The 27,998-nt window shown below is 46.4% G+C and overlaps 1 protein-coding gene across 1 annotated transcript; it reads left to right on the top strand.

Annotated features, from left to right (window-relative positions):
• Positions 1-178: 178 nt before the first annotated feature.
• On the top strand, positions 179-27,912 carry pard6b (par-6 partitioning defective 6 homolog beta (C. elegans)). The gene is made up of 3 exons (XM_012879396.3): positions 179-578; positions 5,551-5,773; positions 26,049-27,912. The coding sequence occupies exons 1-3, from the start codon at positions 516-518 to the stop codon at positions 26,969-26,971; spliced, it is 1,209 nt and encodes a 402-aa protein (XP_012734850.2). The 5' UTR covers positions 179-515; the 3' UTR covers positions 26,972-27,912.
• Positions 27,913-27,998: the final 86 nt, after the last annotated feature.

Below are 27,998 nucleotides of genomic sequence, written 5' to 3'. Positions count from 1 at the left end.
ATCCTAAGCAGCATCCTCAATAATAATAATAATATGTCAATCAAAATACAATTTCCTAAATAATTTTTTTGTTAGTATAGCTGATGTGACTGATTAAAGAAGTCTAAATCCACTTGGTGGATCACCTAAACGAGTCTTATTTTGACAGGTCAAGATCTTGCGGCTTTTATTGTGAAGCGTCGCGCCCTCCCCGTCCTGAGGGGGAGGCAGGCGGCCAGGCTTCGGCTGTGCCAGGGACCAGCTCAGCCCGGAGACAGCGCGGACCGCCGTCTGGATGACAGCAGCGCACACCTCAACTATGAGAGGAGATAAGTTCACCAGCTGAGCCCAGCCGGCTGGCAGCACTAGCCCCGTTCTTTGCGGAGACCAGAGGAGCCGGTGGGAGCCGAGGGTTCGCGGGACAGGTCGCGCTTCCGGCGAAGCAACTTGTTTTTTCGGATACGCGGCGGCGGCAGGAGCGGCTGGAGCAGGGCGGAGTGTGAGGGCTTTGGCGGCGGTCCTGCTGCTAGCGAACCATGAACAAAAACCACCGAGTACCGAGCAGCCGTTCTCTGAGTGCCGTGGAGGTGAAAAGCAAGGTGACGCTGCTACTTTTCCACTCAGCTGTACTTTGTGTGTGCCGCTAACTCTTTGCGGCGTCCCCCCCCCCTGCTGCTAATTTAGCCAGCTAAGTGGCTCGGTAGCAGGTTGGGATGTTGCGCCGCCTGCCGCGGACACGTACGCCGGAGCCCCGCGGCCAGTCGCGCGGTGTTTCCGGCAGCTAGCTCGACGATAAGTCGACACATTGACGGTAAATAGTTCTGCGGGTGTATTTGCTGAGTTTTGTTTGAAGGTGGAGGTTGACGTCAGCTGACGCGGCGGTGAGCCCGTGTCACCTGTCCCCGCTCCTTCCGCCGCTCCCTCCTCGCACTTATCTAACTAAGTTGTGACAACTATCTACCATGGAGCTGCTCGCCTCCCCTTTTAAAGGGTTTGCGGCCAGCGGAGCCATGTTGAAGGTGCGTCTCCCTGCCGGTCGTATTGATCTGCGTTGGAGCAGGTGTCATTCGGCTTGCGCGAGGCTGGCTCCCTCCGCGCCTGGCTCCCGGTGTCCCGCCCGGAGGAGCCCGCACCGAGGCGCGCTACCCAAAACTGTCCTTATTAAGGCGGTGATGCTAATTATGACATCTCTTTTAGGCACAGACACTAATTGCTAATATATAAGCGTTAAAGACGGATAAGGGTGTTATTTAGGGATGCACTGATCCTTCTAAAGTAGACCAGAATCTGCCCATTTTCCCGTGTTTCTTTATCGCGGTGTCCCAACTCTGGACACGAACAGCATCAGTTGATCAGGCCACTCTGGGCCATCTAAAGTGGCAGATGTGTGCTCGGGGCCATAAAGGGGAAAAAAACTGTTTTAGGAAATAAGGATGCAATGAAAATGACGTAGAGATGCACAATATATGAGCAACTAACATGGGCCGATGTTAGTCATTGTTTAACATATCGGTATCGGTCCGATAAGCAAACCTGGGCCGATATTAAAGGTATACTATGCAACCGGGGTTGATTTTCCAGCGAGGCTCCCCCCAGAGGGCGAAAGTAAAAGTGCACTGTCGTAAAGATGCTCAGCTGTTCTCCTGGTTTGTCCGTCAAGCCAGGCGCGGTTGTTTTGAGCTTAGCAGACAGGCGAACACAACGAATACAAAAGTGGAAAAAATGGCAGTACAAACAATGACTAACACAGTGAAAGTATGAACACAGAGAGAGAGAAACCATTCCAATGCAGTGTTTCCCCTAGGAATTTGGGACAACCGGCGGAGCGGGGGGGAGACAAGCTTTGCGCCGCTGTGCGGAGCGGGGGGGGGGAGACAAAGTTTGCACCGCGGAGCGGAGCGGAGACAAAGTTTGCACCGCTGAGCGGAGCGGGGGGCTGAGCGGAGCGGGGGGGGGGGAGACAAACTTTGCACCGGTGACCGGCGGAGCGGAGCGGCGCACATATCGAGTTAGTTTTATTTTTTTATTATTATTTTTGAATGTCAGCGAGGCGGTGAGGGAAACCCTACAATGTTACTTACAATCGCATCAGCAGAAACGCGAGGTCCGCGTCAGCCTTGCAGCCTTCTATGTTCACCCGTGTACGACTCCTCTCTCTGTCCAGAGCCCTTTTCCTCTTTCTTGCCTGCTCCAACATGGGCTTTCGCTGTTTTCTCGCTGGTTCCGCCATGATAACTGCACAAATATCGCCACTGCGCTACCAACGAGCACACCTTTCACTGCGGGCATGTAGCAGTTCTCGCCGTAAAGCAAGACCGACTCTCGTGATGCACACGAGACTACTGAGCCTGTGACTGCGGGCCGACTGCTCCTGCATTGCAAGTGCGGTATTTCCCCCACAGACCACCAGGGCGGCCGAGAAAACCTTAGTTCAACCTGAAATGACTCATTTAATCATCCAAAACGGTATGGAACATATTAATTAACTGAAAAATGTTGCATAGTATGCCTTTAACAACCGATGTTTATTTCCGTCTAGTTGCCCTGTGTGCCTGTTTCAAGAGGGGGTTGGTCATGTGAAAGTGACAATAGCTATGTTTACATGGACAAAAGTAATCAGAATAAAAATGCGTCACGTAAACAAGGCAATAGGAAAGTTTTGATTGGATTAAGCTCAGTCAGAATGAAAATGCAATCCGAACGAGAGAGGTGGTTTATGCCGATTGATGATCCGATCAGTCTGCGTGAAAACGCCTGTCAGGATCAAGTTATTCTGAATGTGGCAAACCGACCTGAGTGCGCATGTCCCCCCCGACGTAAACGTGACGTGTTTCTGCGTTGTTGAGTGCGGGAATACATCGGGAAGCAAAAATGTTGGGGCTCCTGATACAAGCTTTCTGTTGGAAACATTAAAAGAGCTCAAAGTTATTTATTCAGTAACAGTTCAACCGTCATTAGAAGCTGGTGCAAGTCCAGCCTGGACGCGCAGAAGACACATGAACTCATATAAAACTGCTTTGTTTGTTGTTTTTTTGTTGTTCAGCAAAGACGGAAGTTCTTCTTCTTCTGCTTCTTCTTCTTCTTCTTCTTCTTCTTCTGTGCTTTTTAAGGGGAATTTGATAACTGCCCATGTCAGAGTGGTTCTATTCTGAATAAAGCCAGGTGCATAAATAAGCACATTATGATCGGATTCATTGATCGTGTGCACATAAAAACGGTAAAATTTGATTATTTCTTGTTTTTTAAATACATCCCAATCCGGTCGTGGAAGTTTGTGCATGTTAACATAGTTAGTGATGCACCACAGCCAGGATTGTGGGTTTTTTAAATGAAGCAGAGATGTCAGCAGTGTTAAAAGAAGACATATGAAAAGCAGTGTGTGAGTCTAGACCAAGGGTCACCAACGTGGTGCCCGCGGACACCAGGTAGCCCCCTGGACCACAGGTGGTGCCCTGAAGTCTGTTCTAAAACTAGCATAACCCTCCAGTGAGCTGTATCTAAAATGCCTTTAGTCTGTTGCTCTACTTGTGTAATAACACTTGCATTGATATAGATTTAAAAACGACCATACCTAAAAATAAAAAGAGCAGTGCAAGTATGTTTATAGGTGAGTGCTGACTCTTCCAGGTCAAAGGTCAGTACAGGTACCTCTTTGTGTGACAGAGTACTGATGGAGTAGCTTTCACTTTCAAAAAGGTTGGTGACCCTGGTCTAGATTATAACCCACGTTAAAACATTCAGTTAGCATAATGCTCAGTCACAGATTCTCCAGCGTATTATCAGCCTGGGGCAAACCCTGACGCTGGTAAATATCGGTTATCACACATTACCGCAATATTAATATCGGTATCGGTCCAAATTTTCATATCAGTGCATCCCTAAAAATTGGCCTATATTTAATAATCGTGCCTGCCTGTGATTCCATCTGATCAGCTCTGTAGATACGCTGCTTTAGGGTGTTGTTCCGCCTTGCTGCTTTTAAATGGACTAAAGACTAAACGCCTCAGGTGTGAAAAACACGCTTGGAGTTGGCTAAGTTGAAATGCGTGGTACAAATGAAAATGTAATCTGATGCAACCTCTTGAGGGGAAGAAAAAAAAGAAAGTAGGATTTAGGACTTTCATGTAAATCCATTTAGAGACAAAGAGGAAAGCTTCAGATTGCTACATAACAGCCAGATGCAATAAGAGGCTACTAAGAGAGGAGGAAGAGACGTCGAGCTCACGCTTCTGCCTGGTGAAGCAGAAGCATGTTTAGGTCCGCTTTAGTTTGTTAAATCTGTCTTTAGCACGCAGGGCACAAATTTAAACGCTTAAACGCTGTGCATCAAGCTGCAGCTTTCAATGAAAACAGTTGAACAACTATTTCACTGTAAATTGAACCAAATGTCGTGAATTGTTTTAATTTTAAAATTTTTATTTTTTTTTAAAAGCAGACAGATGAAGACATTTCTACAAACACTTCTTTCAGATTTTAGCAATGAGAAAGAGAAAACCTCTTACTTGAACTTGTTTTTTTTTATTAATTAATTTTTTTTAGATGTTACATGGGCACAAATAATTTTTTACGCAGTTTAAGTTGTGAAAAAGAAGTCAGAATGAAGGGGTGTAAATCACTTATGAAAATGTCTGTGATCTGCGTGATGTCTCTGTGCATTTTTATCGCAGTGGGGCACGGCAATATATAAAGATTAAAAACAAATAAATAGCGTGATTAAAAGAGAAATGAGATGAGACTATATTGTTTATATTGAGATGGTCTATGTTGCGTTATAATTACACTTTTAATTATACCTTTATGTATTTCAGTATTATTTCAGGTTATTTTTCAGCTGTTTCTCGTATTTATCTAGAGCTTTCTGTTAAAAAATGTGCCTGTGAGGCATTTGGGATCAAACCTTGATTCAGAGAAGCCCCTTTATAATTACTTTATGAAAAAAAACCCATATAGAGATAAATATGGTATATCGGCATTCAGCCTGAAAAAGTCGAGCTCTTCTCTTGGGTCCACATGGCCGTAGGTCGCCGTTAGCTCCAGTAAAAACGGACCAGGATGGTTCTCCTACTGCAGTGTGGCTCGTCCTGCTCTGGTCCTGGAACCTGTAATTTCCACATTGCTGTGCACCCATGTGTAGCACGGGCCCAAGTTGGCAGTGAGTTGTAGCTTATCTTTTGTCTCTCCTCGGCAACAGTAACCACAACAACCTGGACTTCTCGTCCACTTCAACAGGGTAGCATTATGGGCCGTGTGTGTCAGCGCCGCAGCCGATGAGATCAGACCTGTGCAGGCGCTGATCCTGGCTGGCCTCACGTCTAGAAAGGCAGTGTGTTTGATCAGAGCGCAGAAGCAGGCCATCTGTCATGTTCCACGTTCACAAACACGTCAGCGTCACCATAATATCTACATTAATGATTCAAAACACGTGCTGTTAGTTTCATTTCTCCATGGCATTCAGAAGAGCCTTAGTAGAGGCTCCCATTGCGGGCCTGAGCTGTTTCTGGTCCAACGTCTCCTGCTATCATTATGTTATTTTTTCACACTCGCATCGTCTTCCTGTGTGCCCTGTTCCAGTTTGGCGCAGAGTTCCGCCGGTTCTCTCTGGATCGGTCCAAGCCAGGCCGCTTCGACGAGTTCTATGGCCTCCTGCAGCACGTGCATCGCATCCCCAACGTGGAGCTGTTGGTGGCCTACGCTGACGTTCACGGCGACCTGCTGCCCATCAACAATGACGACAACTACCTGAAGGCCGTCAAAAGTGCCAACCCCCTACTGAGGCTCTTCCTGCAGAGGAAAGGTGAGACCTTTAGTCTTCTTCCTTTCCGACCTGTCTAGGGAGGGGTACCAAACTCGGTACTTTTCTAGGCACCGAGCCAATCCCATCGGTGCTATAGCGATCTATAGACGTGTATCGATGATAGAAAAAAGGGTTCATGAAAAGTTCAGTAGAACAAAAGTTTTCCTTCACTATGGATTCTAGCCATGTAGGTTAATACCACAGTCATTACATCCTCCCAACCAATCACAAACGCAGACCCAGGAACGCTCCGTCAACAAGCTCCGCCCCCTTCAAAGGGTTCAGAGAGCACACTTTTTTCCCACTTTTTTTTTTTTTTAAAGCAATAGCATAAAATGGCCAGGGCTGCACTTAAAATATAGGTTTTTAATTTCTTGATAATTATCTATATTGATCAATATGCTTTCTATTTGATCCATGTGCCTTTTTTCTATATCGTCCAGCCCTACAGCAGAGTCCGCTCGCTGCAATATTTGTGAGGCCAAGTGCAAAGCCAGCGGTGGGAATACTTGTAATGTGAGGAAACACCTGGTCACCGCTGCCAATTTAGCCAATTTCTCCCTGTATTTGGCGACTTTTCAGACCCATTCAGCGACTAGTGAAAAATATAGGGCCTTTTTTTCTGTTATTGGTGACTGCGTGAAAGTAACAATGGTTCTGGAGTTGTTCTGTGGAGATCAGCGAGCTCTGCTGTGAGTCCGTTCACACTTCTCCAAGCCCTGTCTCACAGAGCTGCTGCAGCCTCGTCCTGAATACTTTTGCATTTGCTGAGCAGGATGTCACCAAATTGGTGTTTTATCAATAATCGGCCTCGATGCTGTGGAACGGAAGCATGTCCTGCTAAATCATTTTTGTGTAAATTTCTCATCTTTATTGCTTTGCCTCGTCTGTAGCTCAGGGAAATGAGGACTAAATTGCCTCGATGTCCTGCCATCGCGGTGCGCAGCATCATAGAGCGTTTTCTAAGCTTTCAGGGTGTGAGACGCTTCATTAGCTTTGCTCAGTTGTTAGGCTCATTTGGAAGTTAACGTTGCTCACATTTGGGCTCGTTAGGATTTCCCCCCTGAGAGCTCCCGTTAGTAAAGGGGTTTCTAAGTGTGACCTGCTAGATGTTGGGAGGATCCCAGGGTCTGGTGGCCCAGGGGGCATATTCCCTGGTCTTTAAGCTGTCTCCCTGTGCCATATGACCCTACAGAGGCTAAGCCACTTTGTCAGGAGGAGATTAGTGAGGTGACTGAGTAGCCCTGCATGGGACGGCGTTTCAATTACACGCTCCAGACACAAGCCCCCACGCTGGGCTCGCTGCTGTTCATAAACGCCCTGGAACAACATAAAAACACGGCCGTGAAGGCGAGCAGGCAGCGCTCGTCACTCATGCTCCCAGGCTGGCGCTGCCTTTTTAGAAAGGCTGAAATAAAATGAATGGAAGCACAACCCCATTAACCTCAGATCCCCGTTCCCCCACTGATTTGTTGCCCTTCTTTCCTCGCCGCCTTGCTCTGAGGCACCAGTTGGTTTAAGTGCAACGAGCTCAGCAGTGTTCAGATGCAGCTTATTAACCTTGGAGATGGTCGTAATACATCCGTAGAGTCCAGTTGCTACACAGCGAGGGTTTAACACAGGCTCAGTGGTCCTAGAAGTTGGGCTCAGCTGAAGTCTCTAATTAGTCGGGGTCATTTTTGTGGTGCTGTGTTGACTGTGAAGACCAAAAGAGTTTATTTTATGCTTAGTGGGGTTGTCTTTAAGTTAAGGTGAGCTGAGTCCTAATGAAAAGACTTTTATCAAGCAATGAGAATCCTCTAACCTGTCCTGTCTTACTCCCATTTGCTTTGAGATTGCAGCGTCAGCTTTTAGTCAGATGTGATGTTATTATTGGATAAAGGACGCCTACAAAGTATCAGCGAGGGCTACCTCTCCCTTCATGGAACAGGCACATCTTATTACACAGAGATCTTAGAAATGCGTTGAGCACTAAAGCATAAACACCAGTCTCCAGTTCCAGCGGCTGTTTACAACAGGCAAATAGACGACGTGCGTGTGTTCAGTCTCTTCACAGATGAGTTTGTGTCTAATGAGGGCTGCTCCTGATGGAGCTTTTAGTCCAGCGGACCGACTCCGGGTCACACACGAGCCCGGTAATCAGTGGGTTTTGTCCATTTCTGCCGACGCTCTGAAAGCTGGGCTGCCGTCATGCTGCGAGTGTCATTAGTGGCCGCCTGCTTCTTATGTAGTCCTGTTGTTGGTCTGTGTATCAGCACTCTGTACCTAACTTAGCATTATGCTTTTAATGCTCTCATGAGAATATGTGTGTGTGTGTGATGGCTAATGGACTTCTGGATTGGCCTTAAACCCCAGCAGTACTGTTCAGCAGCCCACCCTCAGGTGTGAACAGTGGGCTGATGTTGTTTTGTAGTTGTGGCCAACTTGTTGTGTATGAAGAACGGCAGAAACTATGAAGTCACAGTAAATAGAGTCTAAGAATACTCAGCAGTCCTTGTGTTGTGAGGTGGCAGTGTTATTGTAGAGCGTTGTGGTCGTCACTCAGCTGTTGGGAGACCAAACTACCCACAGGCTTCTACTGTGTTTATTTTCTATTCAAATATTTCCACGTATGTGTTTCCCTGGGAGTTCTTTACTCTTTTAGTAGCTGACAAAGGGGAGCTGTCAAGAGCGAACCAGACGCATGCCTGTTTCTGGTTCCTGATCTAACTCGTGTATCATCAGTCGTTTGCTCCGCTTTAGGATTATGACCTACAGTAATAAGGCAATGTTCTGTTGTTTCTGCAATCTGTTATAAATGGAAACCAACCTGAATGAGACTCAGTAAAATGTTAAGGCAGCTACAGTCTTTAGAAAAAGAAAACAGCTTGTAGAAATGTTGTAACTGTGATGTTATTTTAGCACAGACATTTCCCTTTGTGGAGATTTGCTGAACTCAGTCAAACTATACTCCAGTTGGCTCAAGTATATCGTCTGATCATAAAATCGCTTCTGAAAAGGAAACTGGGAGACAAACTATCCAAACTGTATTTAAAAGGTGCCGGTGCACTTATCAGACACTTTGACACTTCCAACTTTTGTACTAAGTACCTAAACCATAAGAACTTTATTTTTCTCTGTACAGAAATATTTAAATGAATTGTGGAGATTAATAGTCGTGAAAATTCCTGAAAGCTCATTCAAAAAGTCATTTCTGAAAACTTTTATTTTCTTAAATGTTTATTTTGATCTCTGTTTAAGGCCTCCTAGTTTATTAAATATGATTGAGTAGGAGCAGGATCACTGGTTAAGGAGGTCAAGATCAGGATTTCTTTGCTGTGGTTCTGCAGGTCAACCTCCAAAATAGGTGTAACTCTCAGACAAACCAGTTTAGACAACATTTTAACTAAGCCTGCAAACATGTATGTATTTCAAGACCGTATGCAGTTAAAAGTATGTATTTCCACACAATGTGTGAAAGTACACAGTTGTTTCTCACTGTTTGATTCTAAGTGAAGCTAATCTTTTCATATTTTATGTTAGAATTATTAAGATTGTTCCTACTCTGTAGACGGCAGAATAATGTGTAGATATGCTGGTACATCAGTGCAGAAGATGCCTGAAGGTACCACCTTCATCAAACCACTGTATGCAAGCATAGACAGCATTTTATCACTGTTGTCAGTGATCAACGTGGTGCATCTGTGGGTCAGTGGAAAGAGTAGTCCTCGTGGGTTCCATTCCAGCTTCCTCGAATGCCACATAACGTGCCCCGTTGCAAGGCACTTTACCCCAAATAAAGACTTTAAAGATTGCTACAAGTTTAGCTGCTCTCAGTCAGTAGGTTCTCGTTCCAACCTTCAACTGCACCGTTTGCCAGCCGGTTTGCCACCTCCATTAGCATTAGCATAATGGTTAGCATTAGCAAACATTTAACTCACCTGTCCAGAGAGTGGTAACTCTCTGGGCCCCTTTACTTCCTGAAGTCGGCACCAATGAGCGATCTTAACCGTTTTGCTTCTTTTTTTTTTTGGTCCGCTTGAATCTGAGAAATGTAACGCTGAGAAGAAGCCATTTCTTAGCGCTATCAAAGAGCTACTACGATCTGGCAACGCTTGGTCCTCTGAAACTAATATCTCGCTGTTTGGTCACATGAAGCAGATAGAAGGTGCTCTCTGCGGACACAAGGCCTTGTACTCTAAGCAGAAAACCAGATTCCTTCAAAAATAATGCGTAGCAGCTAAAACAAGTGGTGGAAAGCCGTGCAAGTGAAAATGGGCTGTGATTGTGAAGAACTGTCTGCATAAACCCCGGCTGGGTGTCTCACTGGGGCTCTGTCTGATGGGGACATCTCTACTTGTTGAAAATCAAAAAGACTCTGTCACCTCCTGTTGGTAGATATTTATTGGAGGTATAAATACTGGCAGCCACCTTAAGTTGCATGGATGTTTACCAGACTGTAGAAACCATCTGATGTCAAAGCGGCTGCCGTCACGGCAACATTTCATACCTTTAAAAACTGGGTATGAAGCGATTTAAAAACTAAAATCTAGGATGGAAATGGCGAGAGGCGGAAACAACCTCCACTCGTTTTTTGGAGACGTCAAGTCTTGACTAACCTGACTCCGCCAGATGGATTTGCTTCGCATATCCATCAGGAAACCTTCCGTTGAAGTAATTTTGGGAAGGGGCGAAAATACTGGTTAGCTGATTGGCCTATGTTGGTGATAGACGGGCCAAATAAACCAATCAGATCAACGAAGCATATGACGTACTAACAGCGACGACGAAAACACAACCACAAGCTCTTGCCAAAACCAGTCGGGAGAAGAGCAAAAACATCTTTTCCTCTGAGAAAAGCCTCCAGAGCAGTGTTTTGCTCTTCTTTCAGTGAAGAAATATTTTGTAATTCCGATAAAACTTGCTTGATAGCCACGCTAACGCTAGTTTCATCGGCTGAAGCCGCCATGTTCTTTAGACTGAACTGTCGCGTTTCTGGTTGCGTCACACCTCAACCCGCCTCAAAGCCAACGCTGATTGGATGTTCGTTTGGTGAACGGCTCCAAATTTTCTTTAACGGAGGGTAGCCAGACTGATCTGCGAGTGAAACCTTGAAAGCTCGCGAGATCAGGATGGTCTCACGAGGCTAAGTCTTGACACCCAACTTGCCTGTATCCGTCAGCCAGCGTTGCCATCGTTTCAGAACAGTCCCAGCTACATGTCACAGGTACTGGATGAGTTAGTCCCGGGGTGGGTGCCTGCTTTGTGACATAGCTCACTGCTCATGCAGCTTCACCCCTGGACAGACCATTAACGCGGAGCGCAGGAATGCTTGGACCCACCGTCCCTAAGAAGACTGCCTCAGGAGTTGGTAACCAATACATGGGTGAGTCAGAGTGGGAGAAACGCACCTCCTGGTTTCAGTGCACAAACAAAGCCGTGCTCAAAGGCTGTTAAGAGGCAACCGTGTAGAAGCAGACTGACACATTTGGAGTGAAGAAGTGACATTTACAGAAGACGTTATCCTGTTGAGGATGAACGTGAACGCAGACTGAACAAGCACAACCGGGTCCCTCTTGGTGCGACTGAGTGAAAGCTCTGAAGCCGGAGGAACATGAAAGTAGCAGGTGAAAAAAACAATGCTGGTTCCCCAAGGAGCTCAATCTGACGAGGCTTTAGAAATCAGCCAGTCCAGCGCTAGATCTAAAGTTTTCAGGCAAAATTTAATTATTCCCAAGGATGCTGAGGGAGGGCACAAAGGATTAGGAGCACTTGAGGAGGAATGTGTGGAGGAGGTGCTTATCTTAAAGCTAATGGGAGAGATGGAGGGATGAAGAGGAGACGGCGTAAACAGTATTAAAGCAGGAGTAATGTAGAAGGCATTGTTTTGGTAAGGCGAGTAATTAGTGATGTGGAGGAGATGAGAGCCAGGGAGGGTAAGTGTGAAAGGAATGCACCCAGAGGTAAGAGCAGGGGGCGAGGGAGGGGGCGGGATAGTGGGAATAGTATTAGGGAGGGAGGAATGCAGAGAGGCCCAAGATGGGGTGGGTGGGAGAGAGAAAGAGGGGAAGAAATGAAGAGCGGGAGGGCGACGGGGAAGAGAGGAGGGAGGCGTTATGGGTGGTATGTGGCCAGCGTCTGATCACATTCGCTGGGTAGATTAGACCGGACAGTGGGCGCGACTGGACCCTGAGCTTCAGAGCACGGCTCGGTCAACATGGGCTGCACTGACAAAAGAGAGACTGACTACTGGAGAGAGCTTTAGAAACTGGGGGAAACGGCCAAGAACTCCCCGTTTATCCGCCCATACCTGACTTAATGAGACTTCATTCAGACTACTAGAAGCTGGAGGCAGGGAGGCGTAGATGAGAGGCAGCACATGCCACACAGGACGGAGGTGGCTGATCCAGGTTCAGGAAGTAAAAAGCCTGTACAGAGATTAGGTCCTTCCAGACGTTGGCGTCTCCAGCTCCACGGCAGAGACCGGGACTGATGCTTAAACCGGGGGTCTCAAACTCTGGAGGCTGGGGCTGCGTCTCCACCTCAAGTTTAGGTTAGCTGATTATTTATGTGGCAGGGAGCGTGTACAAAAACATCCACAATTTGAGCCAGACTTCACCAACACTACACTCCATCTGCAGTCTCTGAGCAACTGTGCACAATAAAACAATTCACAATAAAAATTAGCATTAACTAGTATAGAAAAATGCCTCGTTTTTCATTTACAGCACAAGACCCATTTCCTAAAAAGGTTTAAAATGTCTATATTGAGGAATATTAAAATGACCAGGTACAGATGCATTAACAGGAAGTAAAAGGTGAAAACATTCATCACACCTGAGTCCAGTAGGAGCTCCTTAGCAGAGCTTGACTGTGTGCTATAGGGAGGCCGATTGATTTAGGCGAGTAGAGCAAGGGACGCATGTGAAAGGCTCAGGATTTCAGTTTCAGACCCCTGGCTTAAAATCAGCTGCTTAAGAGAGCAGGATGAAGGGAAGCTAGGCAGGGTTTCTGCTTTCTGAAGCTGGACTCCTCCACCTCTGGTACAGGGGAACTAAGGGGCGGTCTGAGTTTGTCGGTTCAGAAAAGACGAGCGAATGGAGAGGTGGCCGCTGTAAGGAAATCAGATTTGTACTATGAAAAGAGGAAAGTAGAAGAGTGCAGAAAGGATCACAACTATCCATAAGGGATGCTCTGCAACGCAAGGCGGATGACAAGGTGCTGAAGGGAGGACGGGGGTGGTGAGTGAGCTGTATGTTGCACAGAGGTGGAGGACGTGAAGGAATGTCCTCAGCATGTCAGGGGACGTGTGACCATAGCTGCTGGACTCGGACATCAGACATCACAACCGATGAACCGTCGCTGCACAAGTCTTCCTGCTTCAAAGGCCGAAGCGTGGAGTGGCGGTTGTGCTTTTTATCGATAACATCAGGTGTTGTAGATAAAGCCGTGGACAAAGAGAGACTAGTTTAGTTTTTATTGCATGCACTGGATTCCCTCTGTGACAGATGAAAATAACGGAGTTCTTTGTCCCACAGATGTGGAGATATATTGTTTTATTTCTTTTTTAGTAGACCGTCAGGCTGACAGATTTATTTCTTGCCGAGCTTTAATTAAAACACATTTCTTCTGCCCTGGGGGCTTGGTGCAGCGCTGATATTGATGCGCAGCATAATAACTGATCTGCTTCTCCATGAATGGCCTTCTGCACGCTGTTCCAGCATGTTTCACCTGACTGGCTGTTCTCTGCAGTCAGCAGGCTCTGACAAGCAGCTTCCCAAACACTGTTGCCTTTCTGCGTGATGTGCACAGCATCCAGTTACTCAAAGTCCTCCCTCCTTAGGTTATACTCCACCGCTTATAACAGGAGAGCCCCATTTTTCCCTCTTTCTCAACTTCCTTAAGTTTCCGACAGAAAGCATCCTTTGCTTCGGCACATTTAAAGCATTTTGCTTCTGCTTTTTCCCCAGACTAAATCTCCAGATGAATCAGTTGATAACCCAGAGATTTGACCTGGCTAATTTTGAATCGAGTCAGACCGATGATCGATCAGATGCTAAAAAAATAACATATTCTTTCTGTTTTCCTCTTGTTTATTGACATAAAAACTAGAAACTCTCACCATTTTGGGCCCATAGGAACACCAACCAGCAGCGTGTGCTTTCATGCAGCTTTTTGTTTAGTGAAAATCCGATCAAGATGATGGGTATATGCTTTGATCGTGATATTCTTCATTTCTTCATTTATTTTTAGATCTGAAACCACTATCAAAGAGTCTCTCGCACATGTTTTCATTAGGAAGAAAAATCTGACCTGGAAGAAACCAGCCTGGAAAACCGTGATGAGTGCAATCAAAGAACCTGAGCCTACCGAGCAGCTGGGCTTATCTTTGGGGAGTTTACAGAGTTTCTAAATTTAGTTATTTCAAAGTAAAGTCTTTCTTATTATTTATTCGGTGGCACAACCCAGGCTTCTCAGAGCTTCTGTGACATGTTTGCAGACCACAATAATGACGATAATCCCTTGCTGGCGCTGCATTTCCTTTATCAGACGTTCTAATTCAACAGTTTAAGCTAAGAGACATTTCCATCAAAGACAGATTCCTTGACAGGAAAGGTAGCTTTGCAGTAGTTAGGATGTCCATAATCTATATATGATTTCTACCAAGGTCAAAATAAAGAACATGTTGGTTGTAAATTAGTTTTGAATCATACGATGGCTAGAAAGGGGAACTTGAGATGTTCAGTAAATGCTCTGCCAGTCATGGGGAATCTGGCCCAGTGTCGGCTCCATTGATGACGGGTCGGTGCGTCGGCACATGAAACATGAAACGAGGGACGGCAATAAGGATGTGCAGGAGAGGAAATGGCTTGCTCTGTTTTTGGAGCGGATCTGAACCAAATGTTACACCTTGTGGTAAATAGTATTTTTTGCGTTATAACTTTAGAATTTGGTTTGGGCTTGATCCTCCCACAGACGACTGGTATCTTCCATCTACAGCTGTACAGACAACTTAGTTTTTATACTTGAACTTTATCTCTGAGATGTATCGTATATCTCTTCAAATTTATTGTCTGGACTTTACGTCGTAAATGTCCTTTTGGACAGTGTATATTCTCAGCAGGTGAGCCGAGTGAGTCATTTAAATATGAATTCAGAAGTATTCCACAATCAAATGGCAAATGTCACGGTCCTCTAAATTCTTATTAGATGACTTCTTTAAAGAGATACAGGAGTTATCGTCATGGTTTACTGACTCATAGGAAAGTAAGGTAGGTGTGTAAAACAGCTTTTAAGCTCTAGATCACAAATTTCTGTACAGAAGAACATCAGTACACCCAAATACCGTATTTTTCAGAGTATAAGTCATTCTGGAATATGCGTCTCATCAGTCAAAAATGCGGCATAAAGAGGAAAAATAACGTATATAAGTCACCCCGGACTATACACATTTATGTAGGCATTTATTTCACATAATCTAAGACTAGAAACAGACATTTAATCTAGTAAACCAATTTATTAAATTACACAGCTGCATCCACAGCCTGCTGAATAAACTGGAACATAACCTGGGAGGATGAATTGGGTAAATTAGCAACTCCAACCAGCAAAGTTCCATTACGCTGAAAGTTGTCCAAATTACCCCTAAATCAGACCGTGAGCGTGACGGAGCTACATGCTAAGCTAACAGTACGACACGAATGGTTGAGAGCAACATAAAGCTGACGTGCATCAGTGAAGTGTTAACCCGCCTGGACAACAGAGCTGTAAGCTAGCGCTAGCTATTATTAGCTCACGGACAGCCTAATAACAGGATCTGTGGCGGTCTGTTTCCTTGGAGCTGCACCAAGCGACGCTCCGCTGCGTGACTGCAGACTGAAACAGCAGAACAACTTACAAACGTGTTCAGTCTGCTGTTTATAAGTTAATGTTTTAATTACATTTTTAAGTGGTACAGCAGCAGGTTATAGTTTCCACAAGTTTAGAGCGCCCTCTTGTGGCTATATACGGTAATGTTTACTACTTGGTTCATGCTGTTCAGTATGATTTACCATTTAAAATTGATATATAAGTCGCACCTGACTATAAGTTGCAGGATCAGCAAACTATGAAGAAAGGTGCGACTTGTAGTAGTTAATAAACAGTTTTAAGCAGATGAGTTTTTAGTTGCGTCCCCTGAGTTCAGCCCACACAAAGGGACTTCTACAGTCCTGGGGCCACCGCTGAGAAGACCCGCTCACCTTTAGCGTTCAGCCTCATCCGTGGTCCGACCCGTCGCTCACGTAACCTTAGGGCTCTGCTTTGTTTGGGCAGGTATGAATAGTGACTTACACTAATCTATACCAGTTAGAAGAAACAAAGAAATTCAATTTCCACTGTTGATGTTGTGTTTGGTAAATTAAAATATTGAATTTCTTATTAAACCTCCACTGTAATATTGTCTTATAAACGAAGGTGGCTGATACAACATATACCGTTGTCCATCTAGACTAATTGTTCTTTCCACTGAGGTTTATGCCACATACAAGATCAGACCAATATGTTCAACAAAGCACAAATGTGTTTTATAGAGCTGGTGGGAGTTCTTCATTTGGACTCATTTCATGAACAAGGCTGGAAAAATCTCAGTATATTAACCTCCAGTCTCTGGAGGGTTGCTTATCAAAAACCAAATACAAGAACACTTATGGCAATTATGCAGACATGATCACTTTTTTGCTTTAGATGGTGTTGGATCAGCTGAAAGTGGAGGTGGAGCGGAACGGCTCAGGGGCAGGTTGACGGGGAAAGGAGGACAGGAGCCCAGGCTGGAGGCGAAAAGATCCGCGTCAGCATGAAATAAATTGATGGAACTGCTTCATGCTGCAGGGACACGATGAGAACGCAGCCAGCCTAAAAAGGCCTGGCCCTTTAAGAGAATACATGCATTTATTCTGCATTTAACCAACTATAGATTTGCTGCCACACTCCAGTCCTTTCCTCCAAAGTGTGGATTTTTGTGGAGGCTGTTCTGAATAAATGAGAAGGTAATAAGGCGAGACTGAAGATTGGAACAGAGACGTTTAGATGTGACGGTGTATAAGGGGCCCGGAAGCAGGACGATAAGTCTTAATGACAGGGAGTCTTAAATAATCCATTTGGTGTGATTCCTCACATTGTCAGCCCGGTTATCATCCTGACTCTCTGTGCTGAATCTGGCGTCGCATCTCCACCCGTCTGGCAAAGCTTCTCACGGACTCTCCCCTCGTATCAGTTCTGCTGCACTCTGGCCCGGTGTGTGTAATCAGCGGCCTTCCTCCTCCTCCTCCTCCTCCTCTTTGACCTCCCTCTCTAACGTCTTCCTCCTGCTCTTATCAGCAGCATTAAGGCACTTTTATCTGGGCCGTGCCAGGGAGGTATGCTCGCCACACCAGGAATAGTAACACTTCTGGAATTTAGCCCTTTGAAGGGGTTTTTTATTTACCCCCCCTCCCTCTGTACCGCTCCAGCTCTCCTTTCTCTTCGTGTGGTTTGTGGTTCTGTCTCTCTGTCCTGCATCGGGTTGTTTCTCTTCAATGAAAGCACTCTCCCTCCTGCCCCTCCTCCTGCGTCGGCCCGTGTTAGGAACATCGTGGCACCGGCCGCGCAGCCAACATCCAAGCTTGTCGTCAACAAACCTGACTGTTTCCAGAAGCCAGCAGTCTTCAGCCGCTTGGCTTTATTCATTCTTCTTGCACTCAGCCTCCTGATGTCTTGAGTTTGGTTATTTCAGTGAATGCAGAGTCTTTCTGTTCATTAAATACTGCTTTGCTAAGGTACTCAATATATTTCATCAGGAGTTGGTGGAGCAACACAAAGTGCCCCTATCAAAGGGAAAGGCTCTATGGTTTTCTAAATAAAAGCTATTTGTGACGAGCGTGGTGTGAGTTTTATTCACCCCCTGAGCTCTGGCTCTCTGCAGCTCCTCCAGAGTCACCATGGCTGCTTCTGTGGTCGCTGCTGTCATTTCAGGGCCAGTCAGTTTCATGATGCTGATTGTTTACCGATGTTCTCCACAGAGCAGCTGCATCGCTGAGGTTATATGGTAAATGGCTTGTACTTAGCGCTTTAACTAGTCTGACGTCCCCAAAGTGCTTTACACTACAGTCAGTCATTCACCCATTCACACACACATTCACACCCTGACGGTGGTGAGCTATGTTAGTAGCTACAGCTGCCCTGGGGCAGACTGACAGAGGCACACACGGACGGGCTGTTCACTCGTCGGGCTTCCACCTGGCTTCTCGTCATTTCGTTTTTAGTTACTGTGTTACACAACAGAGCGTTGTAGCCAGCCGGTGTGAGCAGATGTATTCATAGCTGAAATATTAACAAAGAAGCTACAGTTGTGGCGGCTGCGATCGTGACGGCGCTCAGGGCGGCAGCTTCCTGGTCCTGACGAAACCCGGGACTCGTGTCAGGTTTCCGGATGGACAGGTGGTGGTAGATAATGGATCATTAGTGTTACTGCTGGCGAAAGCATCTTAGCACTTCAGATCGTTGTAGTTGTGATACTGAATACCAGCAGTCAGGTGGATAGTGAAGAAGTGGCTGTAATGAGAGCAGAGAGAGAGAGAGTATGCATGAGTGCATGGCTGGAGCAGGAAGTGTATTAATGCTTTCACTAGATGTTCATGTGATAATGTTGCTTTAAGCCTTATTGTTTTTGTTCTTGTGTTTCCTGCTTCTTCCAGCGCGTCCATGGGACCTGATCTGTGAAAACAACTAGTTTCCTCTTCAAGGTTAATGCTGCTGACATCATTTGAATATCCAGATAACAGCCACTAACCAGATTAGTCTCTGTTTTCGCCAGGAGTTACATTATTACAAGGCAGGTTTTCTTAGTAGTAGTTGTAGCAGAGAAGTAGAAAAGCAGCAGTCCTGACGTACACTACGCTGATTCTGTGTAATTGAATCATTAATAGGAAGAGGCTTTGTTCAGAGCTCTATCAGCGAGGCCCTTGGCTGTGTGGATCTGGTTCAGGAACAAGGACAGAAAATGTCTGGTGCCGTCATCTCCGCTGGTCTGACTACCGTCGGTCTTTCCACATGTTTTGCCAAACGCCGTGCTTTGACTAAAAAGCTGACTGGAGAGGGGAAAACATGAAAAAAATGATGCTGCTCTGCTAAAGGGATCTCAAATGCTGTAGAGGGCACCTAAAACCTGAAAGATGTGGAAAACGATAGAAAGCCAACATTGAAGAATAGGCCGGATCATGTAGTAAAACAGCAAATCAATAAAATGGAAATCAGATTGATCCATATCGATAATTTCAAAAGATCTTTTAAGTGCAGCCCTGACCATTTTATGCTGTTGCTTAATGACCTATTTTTAGATAAAGACTAACACTGAATTTAAGACGTGTGCTCTCTAAACTCTTTGAAGGGGGCGGAGCCTTCCTGGCTCTGCGTTTGTGATTGGTTGGGAGGATGTAATGACTGTATTCCTACAGTTGTACATGAAGAATGCAAAAGCACCACACTTCTATCAATCAATATATATTATTATTGAATCATCGTCCGGCCCTATTCAATAATGGCTAAAACTGGGAAGAGTCAAACGTTGAGCAGCGCCTGGTGATCATAGGCCTACGGTTACCTGAGGGTACTGGAACAATTAGTAGATGCCTCTGTGAAGACGAGCTATCCCTGTAAAACTCCCTCTGCTGAACCCACCTGAGCTCACCAGGTTTCAGTTTGACAAGTTAGCCAAATTAGCACATCTGCTGACCTGAAGAGAAATGAAGCAACATTTTATGGACTGATAAAAGCAAGGTTGTTCTTATTGGGTCTAGGAGCCACAGACCATCTCCAAACACTGAGTACTCTAAGGCACAGGAGCGCCAGCATCATGCTATGGCCGTGTTTCTCATGCTATGCTAAAACAAATCAAAGGGGCCTCAAACATGTCATTTTTGATGCAAAATTGAGGATTAATAATATATTAGTTCTTTGATAGAGAGGAAAGGTAAATCTTTAAAGCGTGTTTCGCTTTAAACAGTAAATGTTTTGCGTTTGGAAAGAAAAATGCGGAAAGTTTGTTTTTGAACATGCTAATATTCTTATTCTTATATTTTTCTCCTGTTCTCTACATGCTTAATACGTTTCATTGTTTCTTTCTTCATTTCATGTTTTGGCATAGAATGTACACATTTGCGTGAGTGGAAAAAAAGGGCTTTGAGCGTTTCTCATTTGTTTAAATCTTGCTGGGTTTGAACAGAACGATCCATCCAGGTGCTAAACAGCAGAGAGCAAAGACTAATAGACTAAGCTGTGATGTTCTCCTACGTTGATTTGGTTCCTTCTCTCCTCACTAACTCCGTTCAGCTTGTGGGAAGCCGCTGCATTGCTGGGCAGCTCATTATGTTTTCTCTTTAGAGCGGCGATTATTCCTAAACCGGGGACGCTAATTTGGCAACGACCTCAGCTCTATGTTTGGATTATTTGCCTGGGCAAAGGAAACAAAGGAACTGAGCTGATTTTAGAAAGAACTCTGGATTTTAAATTCATTCATTAAGCATTAACATCGATATTGACCAGATGAGGTAGAGGGAGGCGGGGCTTGTTACACATCTTGTTTTGGTCTGCAGACAGTGCTAAAGCTCCACCTAGTGGTGAAATATCACTTACTACCTTTAAAGTGTTTCACACAGTTTTGTAATAAATTCCAAAACCTGTTTCTGTAATTCAGACTCGGTTTGTAAATGTGGCTCAGTTCTTAGATATTCAACTTAGAGATTCACCTATACAGGTTTTTAAGGCCAACGCCATTAGCGATGTAAGGAAACATTTCTTAACAAAACAAGCAAAACATTAACAATCAATGACCTTCCTGAGAACATCTTCTGTTTGATTTTTATATTAAACTGTACACACACACACACACACACACACACACCCACACAGAGCGCGCGCTGCTACCCCGCCCCACTCTGAGCCCGTCTCTCTCCCACTGAGTAAAAACTGCATTTAAAGCAGCTAACGGCAACAATCAGCTTCAGACGGCTGTTTTAGGGGAGAGGATCTGAGGAGGCTGCTAACCCTCACCACTGAACAGAGGCACCTTCATCAGCCCTGATTGTTCTCCAGACACAAACCAGTGATGGCTGTCGTTATTGTTCTCATGCTGCGGGAGCACACACCACCACTGAGAAATCATTTGGGCACCAGGGCATTTTTGCTTTCTGTTGGTGTTTTTTTGTTTTCGTTGGTGCCTGCCATGGCCTTGATGTGCTGAACTAAGAACATTTCGCTGAACTTATTATTTTTAATTATTTCCGAAAAGGACATTGATGTTTGATAGAACAGATTCATTCAAAGAGAACTTTCATTTATTACTGGCCTATTTTTATTAAACTTATGTGATTGTGGTTTTGTTAGTGATGGATGTGGGATTGAAGCATGGAGCTGATTTGTTCGCTTATATTAAATCCTGCTGCTGCTGTAGACGGATGGCAGATGCTGATGAAGTGGCTTATTGCCGTACCTTTTAAGCAATTTAGTAGTCAACGGTGGTTGTGTACTGTGCACACGTCAGAGTTGATGTCGTACCAGAGTTAATCAGATCCAGTAGTCTAATAGGATTGCAAAAAGCAGAAAGTAAGTATAGTCAGAAAGTAAGTATAGTCGAGTACTTTGGAGAATCTGCTGGTTGTGAGGATGAAAGGAGAATGAAGAAAGTTTCAAGAGTAGAGATGAACGCCTGTCTGCTGTTAGGAAACCATCTTTTCAGAGCATCACCTCTGCAAACTCTTTAAAGCACCACGCTAAAGGAATTACAAACAACCTCGCTGTTAAACGCATTCTAACTACTACAAAACCAGTGAAGTCATAAACGTGACAGTCAACATGTCCTCCATGTATTTGGTACCAAGGCACTGCTGATAGCTAATAGCTACGGTCATCGTGTGAAATGGTTTTTGGTGCTGTTGCCAAGTCGGCTTGTTTTTTTTTTTTTTCAAAAGTTTTTTTGGGCTCGTTTTTCATCATGCAGTCGCTTATTTGAGCTCTAAAAAGCGACTATAAGGCTGAGGAAAGAGACCCGGCCGGTCTTGCTGCTGTGCTACAGGCCGGCTGGTATCCCTCCTCGTACTCACATACCAGAGGGAGAGGGAGGTGAACAAACTAGCCGGTTCTGCCGGCAGGACAGAGTAGTTTCTAGACCACTGCCCTGTTTGTAACATGACGCCAAAAATAAACTTCGCTGTTACATTGAATTAACTTACCCAGGGGCGGTTCTAGACAGGGGGCCAACAGGAGCCCGTGCCCCTGTAGAACTGGTCCTGGCCCCTGTACTAAAGACAGGATATTAAATACATTTCTCACAATGATATAGGCTATAAAAATATAACTGATTGGTCACCTGGACCAATTGTATTTTTTGCCTTTACAGTTTGACTCTACCAATAATTTAAAAATGAAGCTGTTTCATGTTTAGCTCCAGCTGGTTGAGACAGGATCAGGGGTCTGCAACCTGCAGTTCCAGAGCCACGGTTAGCTCTTTGGCTCACTTAATATATTAAACAATGACAAACTGACCCGTTTAGTGTTTTTCCCCAAATCTTTTGTTCTGTGCCCCCATGAAAAAATCACTCCGTTCTTCATTTTTTAATTTGCCAATCCCAACTGCGTGCTTTGATAATGTAAATGGAAGTATTCCTGCTACATGGGTTAATGTTCAGTGAGGAGAACTAGTAATGGTGGGGATTGTAGAAGCAACCTTTAGTTTTACACATGGGAAGCTGTCTGCTAGAAAGGAGAAGTTGTTGCTGCGTGAAATCAAGAAGTCATTGTGTCCCTGATAATGAAAGATACCAGAGATGGGACTTAGTTTGGGTTGGCCTCTATAGTAAAATGGCATATTAAACAGAGCAGAGTTTCTAGGTAGACCTGCTCTCTACAACACTGATGGACGATAAGAAAGCATTTTATCGTCCCCCATAGTTGTTCTGTGACTGTACAGGTTAATCATTGGCCAAATATCCCACATAGCTGTACACGCTGGGTGCAGCACACCACAGTCAACCTTTGGAGTGTTTACTAGGCACAGAGTGACTAACAGCAATCTCCTTTATGCTGCGCCTCAGCAGGACAGCAGCGCCCTCAGACCGCCCTGCCAGGGAGAGCACTGATGGTCAGCAGCACCAAGCCTTCCCAAGGCGTTTCATCCAGTCCACATTATACAGGAATCAGATTTTCATATGTAAACCACAATGTTATTGATTTTAGTTTGAATAAACTCACTGATTTGAGACGGTTTCCAGTTCCTACACGTATGTGATGGATCTGCTTATTCTAGCATTTACTTCATATCACTACTGGTGTTTACATGCACAACATTTCACGACCAGATTGAGATGTGCTCGGATTAGAAAACAAGAAATAATCAGATTGTACCGTTTATATGGGCACACCATGAATTAATGCGATCCTAATGTGTGTTTATGTGCGCCTGGCTTTATTGGGAATAGAGCCACTCTGACATGTGCAGTTATCAAATTCCCCTAAAACAAAAAGCACAGAAGAAGAACTTCAGTGTTTGCTGAACAACACAAACCAGCAAACAAAGCAGTTTTATACGAGTTCATGTGTCTTCTGAGCGTCCGGGCTGGACTTGCACCAGCTTCTAATCACGGTTGAAGCGTTACTGAATAAATGACAACACTGAGCTTTTAAGGTATTGAACTCAAAGGTTTATCTGACAGGTTTGCTTCCCGTTTACGCGGGCCGCAGATCCTCACTCGGGTCGGTTTGCCACATTCAGAATAACTTGATCCTGACAGGCAAGTACTTGCATGCTGATTGAATTAAGCTCAACTGGAATGAAATTGCAATCCTAAATGAGGGCTGGTTCATGTCCACTGATGATCCGATCATGGTAGTCCGATTGGCTTGTTTACGTGACGCACTTTTATTCCAATGGAGCCTTTATTCTGATTACTTTTGTCCTTTGCTGCCAGCTTCAGCTAATTGGACTGAGCTCCACTGGTGTGCTCTAACCAGCTGGAGGGTAAATATCTGCAGTTTTCCAGGTAGCGGGTTGCTCAGTGCATCCAAGGCATCAGCTATTGGACACTGCAGTGTGTCGGTCAGACCTGCCCAAATTCCTGGGTCCTGGGCTGCATCACCTGATGCAGGTCTGGATCTCTGATGCGCTGCTTATGGACGGATGGGTCGGATGAAAAGACGTGTGGTGAGAGTGGACTGAGTGGAGCTGAGCCCCCTGGCATGCATGACTGCCCTGCCTGGGCAGGCCTCCTGTCAGCCATGGAGCAAAGACGTGTCTGTGTGTTCCAGCTCCAAAGGGTCGGCCCTTTTCTGTGCTCGCATCCTGCTTGGCCTTTACGTGCCGGCCCACACTGAAGACACTCGCGTGTTGCGGCTTTTTTACAGATATTAGGCGTGAAAACCCCAAACCGATGCCTCATGGGAGCTGAAACGTGAGCCAGGCGCTCTTTGCCGGGACAATCGATCCTTTGTTGTGGTTTCGGGACGGAACGGGGAGTGGCGCAGCACGTACCTGTCAGGACCTGAGAGCTGGAAGGCTTCAGCAGCCACCTGAGCGCATACCTCCTAAGACGGCTCTGACTCGCAGGGTGACGCTCACTGAGAGGGAGCAAACGCTACCCAGGCTCCATTTTCACAGCGCGGAGAGGTGGGGGGGGGACTTTGAAGTCTTCTGAGAACATAGCAGCGGCTCACCAACAGACTGGCAGTCAGAGACGTTAATGTTTAGCTGCTTCTTACCTGCTGGTTAACTATTAGACATGCATGTTTTCCTCATGCTGCCCTGTAGGCCTCTCTGCCCTGAAAAGCTCCTGTTGTGGAGCATTGAAAGTGTTCCTGCTTCAGATGTTCCGTCCTAACCAGCCACACGTTCCTAACCCCTCCGTCTTTCTGGGAGGGGGTCTGTGAGCATCTTTCCTGCCTGCTGCAGCTCAGTCATTAACACCTCGTTGTCGGGCATCGGTTCTTTACCAGACAGCTGTGACGTAAAGTTAGCGGAGAAGGAAGCGAGACTCCAGGAAAGTTTTTGCGCCCTGCAGCCAGTGTGAAGCCACAGCTCGCGGTGGTTTCTGCATATGGAGGTTGTTTGCATAGAGGCAAAATACACCGACTCACGCTCATCAGAAGTTCAGCTAATCCCAATCCAAACCATCCGTCATCACGGATGTCTTCTGGTTTCCCCGTCTTCCTCCAAACAGCCAGAGGAGTGTTTGATCTGTAAACCGGTCCTGTCAGAGCTGCAGTCGGGCTTCGGTCCTCTTTCCATCCTCTGAAGACAGAAATGAGACGTTGTTGCCTGTTGATTTCTGTTATGGAAACTGAAAATAGACCGTAGTAATTTAGTGATGGGTTCATTTTCATTTCAAATGGAAGGATAGCTCAACACTGACTCTGCTGAGCTATCCTTAAATTTTCTGACCTTGGACAAATCTGGTGATACCATGTAAGGAAGGTTAACTTAAATCAGTAAAGCCGTAGACTTGGAGGATAACGGTGAGAAGTTTCTCGCTCCTGTCTGTCATCTAGCAACTGTTAAGCTACGCAAAGAAAACATTCTGGTGCCGCCAAGGGATTAGAGGCATTGAAGGTCTGAGGAGGAAGTGGGTGTTTCAGTCACACGTCCACGTTTACATGTTAATCATAGAGGTGCTCTGATCAGAGTTTTGTCCGTTTTAGATCTGCGGTTTTGGCAAAGCTTTCACCCAGTCGACCAATCGTTGCAGCCCTAAATCACTGAATGGAAAAAGATCCGATTTTATTGGTCAGAACTCCTCACTTTTACAGTCTTTCTCTTCACAGCCACCGTGTCGGATCTAAAAGGAGATTGAAGGTTTTCTTTTTCTTTTCGTCGTGTCATTGCAGTTAGAGAAGAAAGTTGAAGTGAACGATCTGCTAAGCCAAGCATATGCCTGCTAAATAAATAAAGCAGCGTTTCAGCCCCCCACATGCACCTACAAGGCATGTGGGGGGGGGGGGGGGGGCTGTTGGAGCTGTGCCAGGCGGCGTGTTGGCGGCTGTAGCGTTTAGCATCAGCGTGACCTGAAGGAAGCTGAGAGGATCACAGGATGCTTCCAGCAATGCCTCAGGCTGGGAGCGTAATGGTTATCCAGCCTGATGAAGCAGAAAGTCGGGCTGAGCAGCGGCTCCACGGGGGGCTACCTGGAGGTGTGAGCGGAGAACCTCCTGCTTCCTTTTCTGCGTCACGCTCCACGCCTGTCCTCCTCCCCTCTACTCCACTTCTCTTAACTTCCTGTCTCTTGTGTTTTTGCAGAGGAGGCGGATTACTCGGCCTTCGGGACGGACTCTCTGACCAGGAAGAAGAACACGGTTCTGTCGGCGGTTCTTCTGCGGCCCGACCCCAACAAGAAAAAGCCCCCGGTGATCATAAGCCTCCCAAAAGACTTCCGCCCCGTGTCGTCCATCATCGACGTGGACATCCTTCCGGAGACGCACCGGCGCGTCCGTCTGTACAAGCACGGCCAGGAGAAGCCGCTGGGTTTCTACATCCGGGACGGTTCCAGCGTGCGGGTCACTCCGCAGGGCCTGGAGAAGGTGCCGGGGATCTTCATCTCCCGCCTGGTGCCCGGCGGGCTGGCCGAGAGCACCGGGCTGCTGGCCGTCAACGACGAGGTGCTGGAGGTAAACGGCATCGAGGTGGCGGCCAAGTCCCTGGACCAGGTGACGGACATGATGATCGCCAACAGCCACAACCTCATCATCACCGTCAAGCCCGCCAACCAGCGCAACAACGTGGTCCGCCCCGGAGGAGGCGGCGGGGGGGGCGCCTCGGGCAGCTCGGGCCGCTCGTCGGACAGCGGCACCAGCCACCACGGCTACTCGCCCTACGGGGCCGCCGCCGCCGGGCCCACGCACATCATCCAGAACTTCCCCGTCGGGGAGCTGGAGAGCGACGAAGACGACGAGGACCTGGTGATCGAGGTGGGGGGCGAGGCTGAGAGCATGCGACACGCCGCCTCTAACTACAGCATGCCCTCTCTGCCTCGCTACGAACCACACCTGAACCTTCGCACCGCCGCCAACTCGGGCTCTGCCTTCTCCATAAACGCCAACGGGGCCCTGCGGGGCAGCGGCAGCAGCGGCTCGCTCAACAACACCAGCTGCACCACGCCGTCCCCGGACAGAGCCAAGGAGAGGCGCAGTCTGGAGGAGGAAGGCACCGTCATCACGCTGTAGACTGGAGCTCACACACCGGGCGGGGGGGCGGGGGCGGGGCATCAGACGCATTCAGTGGTCGCTCTGAGCAGCACGTGTGTGAGCGCCTTACGCTGCAGTGCCACAGCGACGACTCTCTGCTTCTTAACGGCCGGCCTCAGCTTCCTGTTAGGGGTAGAAATGCGCTGAGTCGACACGTCCGGTGCGTTGAATTGCTCCCGCTCTTTAGTTGACAATCAGCCCCCATCAGCTGCTGCTTCTCTAACGGTAAACACTACGCTCAGCCGTCCTGCTCTTCACCTCACTGCAGCGGAGGAAAGGTCACTGTCACTAGAAAGCCTCGTTCAATACCTTCTCCTCTTAAGGCTGCGCTTTATATTAACGTCGTCTTTATCTTTTCACTATCAAGAACAATGTATCTCACAGGTGTTGATTTTTTTCTTATTATTTCTTAGCAGACCAATTCTAAGTGGTGATTAAGGCCAGAAGTCCTCCTCCCCTGGCATTGAGACGTCTCTGAGTGAAACGTACGTCCTTCATATTGCACTCCTGCTCCTCATGGCGGCGGCTAGCTCCCTGCTACATGATGGACTAATGAAATAATGTGAATGTGATTAGCACCCCACCCCCTCCCATGATTAGGATTATATCTCAGATTACTCTGTTTTTTTCTAAAGCACGCCCTGCCTTCATACAGGTGTGGATACCTTTATTGGGACACTAGGAAGGATGTAGAAAAAGCCTTAAGCTAAATTTAGCTTTTATGGCAGCGACATAATCGTACGCTGAACACTTAGGGGGGAAAAAACAAGCGAAATGTGAGTACATGTCGTATATGGTGAATAAATCCCAATAAAGGAAATCACCAGTGGCACAAGCATTGGTCTTTCTAACAATCTGCTTTTATTAGATGAAGACTTTGTACATTTCTAAGAACCGCCAGGTTATAATCCATGGCCTGCTTCTTTTAGCCTCGTGAGACCATCCTGATCTCGCGAGCTTTCAAGGTTTCACTCGCAGATCAGTCTGGCTACTCTCCGTTGAAGAA

This window comes from Fundulus heteroclitus, chromosome 1 (genome assembly GCF_011125445.2).
Source record: "Fundulus heteroclitus isolate FHET01 chromosome 1, MU-UCD_Fhet_4.1, whole genome shotgun sequence".
Classification (NCBI taxonomy): domain Eukaryota; kingdom Metazoa; phylum Chordata; class Actinopteri; order Cyprinodontiformes; family Fundulidae; genus Fundulus; species Fundulus heteroclitus.
The sequence above is the reverse complement of the archived record's forward strand: the minus strand, read 5'-3'. Positions and strand labels throughout refer to the sequence as shown.

Bases quoted from the DNA above. Each gene is read 5' to 3' on its own strand.
- pard6b (XM_012879396.3), top strand. From the start codon at position 516: ATGAACAAAAACCACCGAGTACCGAGCAGCCGTTCTCTGAGTGCCGTG. The intron at 579-5,550 runs GTGACGCTGCTA...GCCCTGTTCCAG, and splicing joins CCGTGGAGGTGAAAAGCAAG to TTTGGCGCAGAGTTCCGCCG. The intron at 5,774-26,048 runs GTGAGACCTTTA...GTGTTTTTGCAG, and splicing joins GCTCTTCCTGCAGAGGAAAG to AGGAGGCGGATTACTCGGCC.